Source organism: Episyrphus balteatus, chromosome 4 (genome assembly GCF_945859705.1).
Source record: "Episyrphus balteatus chromosome 4, idEpiBalt1.1, whole genome shotgun sequence".
NCBI lineage: Eukaryota > Metazoa > Arthropoda > Insecta > Diptera > Syrphidae > Episyrphus > Episyrphus balteatus.
Window position 1 is genome coordinate 67,432,344 of NC_079137.1, and position 11,507 is coordinate 67,443,850.

Sequence of the window (11,507 nt, forward strand, 5' to 3'; positions counted from 1 at the left end):
TTTTTGTGCATTAACTATAAACGTTTTTGAGAAGCTTTTGGTACCATTTTATTAAAGAAAAAGGTCTTCAAACATCCAATTTTTAAAGAAATGGACCTGGCCCGCTATTACATATTCCGAACTCCTCAAATAGTAAATTTAAGCCTTCAACTGCTAAATTCTGAGCTAAAATTGCAAATTTCAGATTTTTTTTTTTTTAATTTCATTCACCATTTTAAAAAATCTTTGTTAATTTCGGTTAGTTTCACTTAGAAAATATGACTAATTTCAGACAAAAATTTTTGGTTTCAGACAAAAACTTGTAAGATCTTATGTCAAAATTCGTAAGTTGAAACCAAATTGTGGTAAATCCAAATTCATGTTTTTTTTTTTTAAATTTTTGACTCAAAGCGGTTAATTAAATTGTAAATTTCGACGGAAAATGGTAAAATGGTAAAATTGCAAATTTGGTTTATTTAAACCAGATATTTTTCAACATCTGTTAAAATACTTAGGGCCATTTTTTTCACTCGGAGTTGAACATAACTTGAGAATTTTTATATTAAAAATTCTCAAGTTGTGTTCAACTCCGAGTGAAAAAAATGGACCTTAGTCACCCAAAATCTGTTGAAATCTCATCCAAAATAGGTACACTTCAGTCAAAAACTGGTAAACACTAGTAAAAATGATAAATTTCAGACGGAAACTGGAGAAATCTCATAGCCAAGCTTTTTAGAAAAATATTTTTAACATTAAATTTTGGGTAAAATCTTGAGAAATGTAATATTTTTAAATTTATTTAATTTTTACGGGATGTTTTCTTTGAAAGCAGTTTACTAAAGGCCCCATTATGGGTCATATGCATAAAAAATAGTAAATGCTTTTACTTGAAAAATTGTAAGGTATCAACTTTTTTATCCACATGTTGTGCATATCAAACCTAGTTTATACTCACATTGCTAGTATTGACTATAATGTTTGAAATAACTATTTTTGTGGTTTTCTTGAGGTTAGTGACGAAGTGTGTAACTCCAAAAAACACTTTCCAAATGTCATACAACCCGCATTTAATTTCATAATTTTAAACAAAAATTCAAAGTGCTCATTATGTTCAACCAGCTTTATTAACTTTCTTATCATGCGATACCTTACCCAATAGTTCACCATTGAAAAAAACTATCTTCGAATCCTTGCCTATGATTTCAACTATAAATTCAACATCTGGTACAACCGCAGGAAGAAATTCTGCATCCAAAACAATATTCGTCAATTTCATATGGTCATTCTAAAAAAAAAACCCAAAATTTGACATTTCGATATGTTTTCAGTTTTATGTATTTAACTTATGTCTTACCGCTGTTACCGCACAAAAATCCGGTACCACATTCTTAGGATCCTGTAATACTTTCTTAAACATTTGAAGAATTGGTGTTTCAGCTGTGTCTTCCTTCAAAAAATTACAAGCTTCCACATCGACAGCTTTGAACAGAATATCTTTATTGTTTGTGACAGGTCTTTTGGCAAAAACCATAAAATCAAATTGCAAATGTTTGACTTTCTTCTTCATTTGAAATTCCAAATTATGTTCTTTTGTTGTCTTATCAAATGAACAAGTATGATTTGCCACATAATCTGCATTTGATTTGCATTGGATGTCATTAAGTACGAGTTTGTAGTTGCGCTAAAAATATAATAGCAAAATATTGGACTTCTCGTGTAAAAATTATTTTGAACGAAAAAAAAAAAAACAAACCTTTGCATTTGAAAGGTTGAAATAGATTACTACAAAAATTAACAAAATTTTAAATGACCGTGTTGATGGAATCATTTTTCGACTGCAAGGTAATAAGGCTCGGATTGGCAAATTTATATTTAACTTTTAAAACTTAATTTGTAGAAAATTGTGTTTAATTGAGCATTTTAAAATCACACGCTTGTTATTAGCAGACTGTGCAAATCTTGATTTATGTAAAATTAGGAGACTTAAAAAAAGTTTTATACCGAATTTAAATAAAATGACGTAGTTTTTCTAAAAGGTCGTTGCAACCTGGCAGGGTTAGAATGTAGAATTTTCTTCAAAAATGTCATAGGTATCATAATTAAAAATATGCATCATAGAAAAAGAAAATCTTGAAAGTTCCTCCAAGCACCTTGACAAGTTTATCAATTCCCGAAGCGTAAGTTTACAAAACACCTTGCAAATTACATTAGATGATGCCCACATTGAAAAATCCTTCACAAAAATTGATCATTTTCGAAGTTGAAAAAATTGTTTGAAGTGCAATTTATTTTCAATTTTGTGTAATTTTTTTTTTGTTTAGTTTCAAAACTACCATCATCCACTTGAATAGGTTTTTTTTTTGTTTTGATTATTTTTTCCTTCATCCTGTCTGATATGCAGCCATAAAAATGGAAAATCGCTTAGTTCACGGAATATAAAAAAAAAAAAAAAATAACAACGAAGAAGAACTTCTGCTTGTTAAGTTGAAGGAACACGAAAGTCATTGTTTGTGAATCGAGCTGAATGGAAAACTTTTCCATTACTTAGGAATCTTTTGAACAAAACTTTAAATAAAAAAAAAAAAGAAAAGAACTTATTTCCTGGAAGAAAAAAAAAAGCATAGGATATTGAAATTTTAACCCTTTAACTGCTAACTTTAGTTTTTGTTTGAAAAGTTATTATCGCTAGAGAAGGATTTTTTTTAATTCGTTTTTAATATCTGTAATGCTAAATTCTACTAACTTTATGCTTTTTTCAGGCTTTTGAATTCTTTACAAAAAAATATTTCCTTTGATCCAAGTTGATTTTTTTTAACTTTATACTCTTTAAGACAACAATACCGAGTAAAACAAAAAATTCATAGTTTAAGCATGCCAAGAGGAAATGTATGTAAATTCAATCTCTCTGCGTTCCTTTTGAAAGAATAATGTAAATCAATTTCTTTCGTTTAAACGAAACAGGTACCTAATGAATTTTTTGAAATAAGTACTCAAAGTTAACTTTAAATAATTGGTTTTATATTTATTTAAGATGTTGTGAAAAGGAATGAAATGATATGAAAACTATATTTTTCTGTTAATTTACTGAGTTAAAAAACAAAGTAAAATCAATAAAAACTACTTTAATTTAACTTTTATTCGGAATGATTTATTTTTTCAGACTTAATAAATTTTAGCTCTTTATGATGTTAAAACTGTTAGAGCAAACAAGAATTTTTGAGGTCAATCAATTACTTTGACAAAAAAAATGTTAGAGTGGTAGAATTTGGTATTAAAGTTTAATTTGAAATGAAAATAAGGAATATAAAGATCAATTCTAATTTCAACCACTGTACCATTGTTTATTGTACCCACAAAGATATTAAGACCTAAATTATTGGAAATTTTATGAGCTTTAAGGCATTCACAGACCATTTTTGGCAAAAATTAAATGAAGAAAGATTGACTTTGATCATTTTTTTACATTTTTTTATTTTCATTTTCAAATTCTTCAAAATAAAATTGAAACAACGTAAGAAATTTTTTTTTTTTTTTGTTGGACTTCAGCTTTTGATGCATTTTATCACTCTAATTTTCAACAGTGAGATAGCACGTTGTTAAAGCTTTCGCCTAGTAACCCAAGAGTTGTAGGTTCGATCCCCAGCGGCTGCCCATTTTTTCTTTTTTTTTTTTAATAAATTGATGCTTTTTTTAAAGTTGAAACAACTTTGATTTAAAGATGTTTTATAACGGTAAACCACTTTTAACTAACGATGTTCTACCTTAATTTTAAAATTTTCATCTTCAACGCAAAATCATTCCGAAAAATAGTTGAATCAACGTGGTTTTCGTTGATTTTAAGTTGTTTTTTCCCTCAGTGTAGTATAAAATTTAGGACATTCATGCTGTAAAAAATCTCATCTTTTAATGTTTGAATTAAGGTTTGAATAAGAAAGTTAGCATCCTTATCGTATTCTCTATACTCATATCCTTCAGTGCACCAAATTTAGTAGCTTTTCGCCAAGATATGGCCATGTTAATGTTGCCAAAAAGCATGAAACAAAAAGAGTTTCATGTATATTTAACGTGTTTGAGTATGTGAATATGTTCCCTTGTAGCTTCTTAACTACTTGTTATCTTTTGACAAATGAGGTAACGTTAGAAGCGTCTTGCTTGTGCGCTGGCTATAAGCTTCTATTAATAATAAATAAATTTCTATGTCAAAAAAAAAAAAAAAAAAAAAATGAAATGTTCGCTAAATGTTTCAAAACTATTATAAAAATCTTTTTTATAAATTCTAAGAAAAGTTTTAATAATTGGCACAATATACATGTTATCGTGTTGCCTAGGGAAGCCTTCAGTGTGTTTACTGATTTATACTTAATTTATTCCCAATGAAGCCGTTTTAATTGTCATTTAAGTTACATATTTTGTATGAAAGCTGAAAATGAAAATTTCTTTAGCATCGTAGTGATTTGAAACAAGATGAAACGAAAAAGCGACACGAAAATTCAATTGATTATAACTTTTTTGTTTTTAAAAGATAGATGGATGAAATTTATACTGTAGATAGGTAATAGAATAAACTATAACTGTACAAAATTTTAATTAATTTAATTTTCAAAATTCTGAGATAACGATGAAAAGATGTTCTTTTTCTAAACACGTCATATCTTTTGATCTAGGTCACATATAATTTTTATGTAACTAATACGTATTCTGATAATATTATCTTTCATTTGATATATCACACATAACGGTACGTGCTCTACAATTTACACAATATTAAATTGAAAAACTTGAAAAATGCCTCAAAACACCTGTGAAGAACTGTTGACCAGACCAGCCACCAGTGTAGGAAGTACCTACCGTAATCTCAGTTTGAAATTTCGACATGGTTGGCTTTAAAAAATTCTTACTTTTTTTTGTAAACATGGTAGAAATATGATTGAAGCGTCATATAAAAGGTAAAATAATAAGCTTTCAGATGATATACAATTTGATATAAAATGTATAGGTTGTCATTTAAAAAAATATATTTAATTGTGTTAGAAGAAAAAAAAAGATTGATTTTTTTGTTGTTTTTTTTGATGAAAAGTGATTGGTTTAAAAAATTCTAGCTCTTTTTTTAAATGTTGTATTAACATGGTCGATATAAATATTTGGAGCGGAAAAAATAAGCTTTCAGAAAATAGAAATTTATTATAGGTTGTCATATAAAAAAATATGGATTTAAAGGCTATGGAATAAAAAAAATGTAGATTGTTTCGATTTTTTTCTGCAAGGAAAATGATTTTTTAAGATTTCACTTCTACCACGTGTGAATTGCACACATGATTTTTTTTCTATGTTTCAATCTTTTTTTCTATATAATTCTAATTTTTGTTTACAAGGAAATTAAAACACTTATGAAATTTTTTAGTATGCAACATTATCTAAACAACTTTATAAACGTGTTGATGAAATCTGCAAAAAAATATTGGCTGAGCCGTTTTTGAGAAATCTAGAAAACATGTTATTAACTAGGTATTAAAAAAATGGACTTCCTTTTCGATTTTTTTGTGATTCAAGAATATATTTTTAATAATTTCTTGGAATCAATATCACTAAGAATAATTTTTAATCATAACGAAATTAATCAAACCGTAAAGGAGACATATGGGAAAAGTAAAAAAAAATCAGAAGTAAAGTTCAAGTACCTACCTACACAATCTGACGTCTCTGAATAGTAAAGCACCATATTCATATGGTGATCTGACACAAGAATCTGAAATAATGATTTTCAATTTTTTTAAGTCTGCACCTAACCTGGTTTGACCGGGAAAATTAGGACAATTTGCAATCTCCCAATTGGATGATCTTACCTAAAAAGTACCGAATTGAATCAAAAGTTTTTTTAGTAACCATATATTCAGTCGGTGATATGGTGGACTGAACTCACCAAAAAAATGTAAAGCATGCCCTGACTAAACCTCTGGTCATAGAAAAATGATTGAAGCGTTTGGATGAAGAAGGGGGTAAGTGACATTTGCAACATTTCGAGATATAAGGACTTAAAGTTTTTTGTTGAGAACTTTTTTCGTATTCCAATCTTAATAAAATTGAATAAACTAATAAAACAAGAAAAATAATAGCTTTTTAGCAATGTTACTTTTATTTCAAAACAGTAGCTCGGTATATTTAAAAAAACAATTTTTTTCAGAAAAAGAGCAGTTAACTCTTTCTTGCACAAAAAGCTTAGATATAGCTAAGTATTTTGAATTTTTAAGAATACAAAGGGGTTAAGTAACAAAATTCTTTTTTTTTTCTTTTTATTTTGAATAGTTGTTTTCTGTTCGCATGGTTCCGATAAAGCTTTTTCATAAAACCAGTAGTGTTCCCTTGGTATGAACATCATTTGTTCCTTTAATTTTTTTTTCACCCAAAAAGGAGTTAAGTGCTGTTACCCCATTCTTACACTCATATTATACGATTTTTAGTTGTAAGTAACCCCTTTATACCAAAAATGAAAGCGCTTAATTAGAAAATACTAATCGTAGCGTGACGTAGATTAGACGGAAATTTAAGTTTTCGCAAGGCATCCTTATTTTTCAGAAAAAACCGAAAATCGAAAAAATGTCACTTACCCCCTTCTTCATCCAAACGCTTCTTTATACCTTTTTGAAAACGTTATTTAATGTAGACAAGAACCTCATCAAAAAATTTTGACTTAAGTCTAAATCTAAAAAAATGGCCTCATCAGTCAACACATACCTATTTTAAATGAGAAAAAACTTTAACCCTCTTGAGGCGCCATCTAGTGTCAAAACAAAAATCTAAAAAAATTAGAGGTTTTTTTTTTTTTTTAATATTTAGAAACAGTTTTTCCACTTAGGAACTTGATTCAAAAATAACAACTTTAGAAACTTACAGTGTTTTTGTCTGTTGATTAGGTTAACCCTATTTTAAAACAAAGCTTACTTTCTTTATTAAAAATTCTTTTACTATGGTTTAATTTATTTCAATTCTAATCAGTTCTTTAACATTCCTTAGAGTTCTTAGTTAGAATGAAATACTTTTAACTTTGTGCCTTGTATCTATTATTTAAGTTCTGAAAATTATTTTAAAACATTCTTTGAAAACAAAGAAAGATATTTCTATGCTGAATATCCTGATACAAAAGTCATGCCACATCAAATCAACATACATCTTTTCTCCTTAATGTTTCTCTGCATCGTATTGCAGATACAATTGTACTTTAAAATAATCTATACAATCATCACACACAAAAAGCCCCCTACATACTTTTACTTTCACATATGGATCTACGAGTAAAGCTTTAATTGAAATCTTTTATTATCTCACAGATTCAACTTTTCATCTCAATTATTTCGAAGCCAGAGCGCTAAAGGTTTATAATTTTCCTGCTGAAAAATCTGTAGGGTACAAAATGTAAACCATTAAAATTCTCCACATGGGGGAAACAGTGCCACACGTATAAAGTGTATGTGGAACATTTATTTTATTATTTTTCGCAACATGTGTCACACATTCATTCGGTGTGTATTGTGTGTGTGCTCTTTGGCTTTTTGGATATTTTATTTCGTGTAGAACATACAAGATCTTTTCTACTCCATTTAATTCAAAGTACTTCTTTCAATGATATCCCCGAAACAACTGACAGGACGTGGTATACATTTATTTTTTTCGGCTTTTTTTTCTATGAAAAATTGTTATTATGGTTGTTAGGTTGAACTTGAAAGCACACTGTCGTATAGATAAGGAAATAGAATTCACTTTGAAGATTGAAATAAATGGACGGATATTTGGATTAAATGTCATCATTTTTTTTTCCGTTTTGTGTCATGAAATAATTGGGTTTTTGATAAGAGCCAAATGGGAAATAGGTAATATATGTATGAAAATTCAATTGGCTTTTTGATGTTGGTCTACTTAAATAAATGCAGATGAATCGTAATAAGTTTATTTTGAGAGACAATCCCTTACTTTTATAAAAACAGACCATTCAAGGGTTAAAAGATAACAGTTATTGCATCGGAAGAGCATCTCTAAGAAGCTAAAGTAGTAGACCGTGAAATAACTTTGAGAAGAGGTGAGTTTATTCCAAAACTTGAATAAAAAATACTCGTACACTACACTTAAATACTCAAGATTAGTATTTTGTGCAGGGTTGTTAAAATATCAGTTAAAAAAAAAAAATGCATTTGAACTTGCGATATAGGTACTATAGGGCAAGTTTAGGATTCGTAAAAAAAATCGAACTCGAGATAACAATTTTACATGACATTACGATGATGGAGAATGCCAAAAAAGTGGGTCCGGCAATTCTGTCTGTCTGTCTGTCTGTCTGTCTGTCTGTCCGTCTGTCTCTATCTGGAGCTGCAGTCTAAACGAGTGAAGTGATTTTCTTCAAACTTGGTAGTTAGCAGTTTTTGGTGATTCCCTAGAGGGGAAATTGAAAATTTTTTTTTATGACCAAAACTAACGGTACCTGCCATATAACGGAAATAGAAAAGTTAATTTTTTTCAAAAACGGCTCTAACGATTTTGATTAAAATTTTTGTGTGTAATACTACACATAAGAGCCAACTTTTTAAATAAAAAAAATATTTTTTGTACCGTTATTAACGGTACCTGTCATAGAACGGTTTTTTTCGTTTCTGAATATCTCGTACAAAATTAACCCGATTTAAATGAAAATTTTTATACAAAAGTGTGTAAGTAAAGATAATAATAAAATTTTAGAAAATTTTCAAAAAACGCATTTTTGGTTTTTTAAAAAATATTTCAAAATTTTTTTTTGAAAAATCAATTTTTTGAAAACGGATCGATGAAAAATTTTGAAATTTAGTTTTTATGTGTAAATTAATTATTTCTTCAAAATGGCATACCAACTTTTTTTTTGAAAAATGTTAAAAAAATTTTATATATAAAAAATTATTTTTTTAAAAAACGGCTCCTACAATTTTCAAAATTTTTTTTCTAAAAATACCTTTTTATACGAGAAATAAAATGGCATATTTGTTTTTTTTTTTAAGATATTTTAAAACGGAGTTTTATTAATTATAAAAACAGATTTAATTTTTTATACTACTTATGAAATTTCTTCAAAATATCGAATTTTAAATTTCTTGAATAAAAAGCTTTAACATTATAGTTACTTTAAGCATAAGAGCAAGTACGTGCGACCCCAGTCGTGCAATTTATTTATTTACCTATTTGTATTAAAAAAAAAATTGCTGCTGCTAAAATATTTTGCATTAAAAAAAAAGTCTTATTTACATCTACTGAAAAATATTTGCATTGAAACTAAAATTTTTTGTTGCAAAAAAAAAAAATATTGCATTACAAAATTTTCTGCATTGAAAAAAAATATTCAATAAATTTGAAAAAAAAATTTGAAAAAAAAAATCAACAAATTTTTTTTTAATGTAAAATATTTTTATTTGTAATAAAAATTTTTTTTAAAAAAAATATTTGGTGCAACTAAATATTTTGCATTAAAAAATAAATTGCACGACTGGGGTCGCACGTACTTGCTCTTATGCTTAAAGTTACTATAATGTTAAAGCTTTTTATTCAAGAAATTTAAAATTTGATATTTTGAAGAAATTTTATAAGTAGTATAAAAAAATTAAATCTGTTTTTATAATTAATTAAACTCCGTTTTAAATTATCTTAAAACAAAAAACAAATATGCCATTTTATTTCTTGTATAAAAAGGTATTTTTAGAAAAAAATTTTCGAAAATTGTAGGAGCCGTTTTTTAAAAAAATAATTTTTTATGTATAAAAATTTTGTAACATTTTTCAAAAAAAAAGTTGGTATGCCATTTTGAAGAAATAATTAATTTACACATAAAAACTAAATTTCAAAATTTTTCATTGATCTGTTTTCAAAAAATTGATTTTTCAAAAAAAAATTTTGAAATATTTTTTAAAAATCCAAAAATGCGTTTTTTGAAAATTTTCTAAATTTTTAATATTATCTTTACTTACACACGTTTGTATAAAAATTTTCATTTAAATCGGGTTAATGTTGTACGAGATATTCAGAAATGAAAAAACCCGTTCTATGACAGGTACCGTTAATAACGGTACAAAAAATATTTTTTTTATTTAAAAAGTTGGCTCATATGTGTAGTACTACACACAAAAATTTTAATCAAAATCGTTAGAGCCGTTTTTGAAAAAAATTAACTTTTCTATTTCCGTTATATGGCAGGTACCGTTAGTTTTGGTCATAAAAAAAAAATTTCAATTTCCCCTCTAGGGAATCACCAAAAACTGCTAACTACCAAGTTTGAAGAAAATCACTTCACTCGTTTAGGCTGCAGCTCCAGATAGAGACAGACACACAGACAGACAGACAGACAGACAGACAGACAGACAGACAGACAGACAGACAGACAGACAGACAGACAGACAGACAGACAGACAGACAGACAGACAGACAGACAGACAGACAGACAGACAGACAGACAGAATTGCCGGACCCACTTTTTTGGCATTCTCCATCATCGTAATGTCATGTAAAATTGTTATCTCGAGTTCGATTTTTTGTACGAATCCTAAACTTGCCCTATAGTACCTATATCGCAAGTAAAAATGTTATTGCTACTGAACAATATTTGCATTGAAATTTTAATGTTTTGAAGCAAATTCGAAAATTTTGCATTAAAAAAAAATTTATAAATAATTTTCTGCAATCAAAAAAAGAAATTCAATGCAAAATGTGTCAAAAAATATTTTTTTTTTTTCAATTTTTGTTGAAATTTTTACAATTCTGCAGACAATTTTTTATTTGCAATAATTTTTTTTTTTATTGTAAAATATTTTTATTTGTAATAAAATATTTATTAAAAAATAAAATTAAATGTAATTAAATATTCTTCATTAAAAAAAATTATTTGCTACTGAAAAATATTTGCATTGAAACTTAAATTTTTGTGGCAAATAAAAAAATTTTGCATTAAAAAAAAATTATAAATTATTTTCTGAATTGAAAAAAATTCAATATGCGTCGAATTTTCTACAATTTTACATCCAATGCAGAAAAGTTTTTTCTTTGCAATAATTTTCTTTTTTTATTTTAATGTAAAATGTTTTTATTTGTATTAAAAACTTTATTTTATATGCAAATATTTTTCAGATGCAATAAAAATTTTATTTTCAATGCAAATTTTTTATTTGCAACAAATATTTTTTTTAATTTGTAATGGAATGCATTAAAAAAATGATTTTTTACAACCGTGATTTTGGGAATGATTAGAACACAATATTGCGACTTGTTATTTTATAACAGTGTTTGAAAAATTAATAACTTAATAATATTTGTGTTATTCTTATATTTATTTTATGCCAAGTGATTCTGGTTTTAATAACCTTACATAAATGTTACACTACTTTTTGCCCAATTAAGTCTTTGAATTTTTGAAGCCTTTAACAAAATTTAAAACAATTTAAGTTTGGTTTTTGATTTTTAATAGAAAGCGTGTCAGTTTAGCACGGTCAATTAAACACTATTTTGTCAAAAGCAGACAACCGAAG

General features: G+C 27.1%; 1 protein-coding gene across 1 annotated transcript; it reads right to left on the minus strand.

Moving 5' to 3' along the window:
* Nucleotides 1-1,084: 1,084 nt before the first annotated feature.
* LOC129917906 (uncharacterized) lies at nucleotides 1,085-1,673 on the minus strand. The gene is made up of 2 exons (XM_055998118.1): nucleotides 1,334-1,673; nucleotides 1,085-1,264 (listed from the first exon to the last, which is right to left on the minus strand). Exons 1-2 carry the CDS (start codon nucleotides 1,544-1,546, stop codon nucleotides 1,091-1,093), a joined length of 387 nt encoding a protein of 128 aa, XP_055854093.1. The 5' UTR covers nucleotides 1,547-1,673; the 3' UTR covers nucleotides 1,085-1,090.
* Between the last annotated feature and the right edge of the window lie 9,834 nt (nucleotides 1,674-11,507).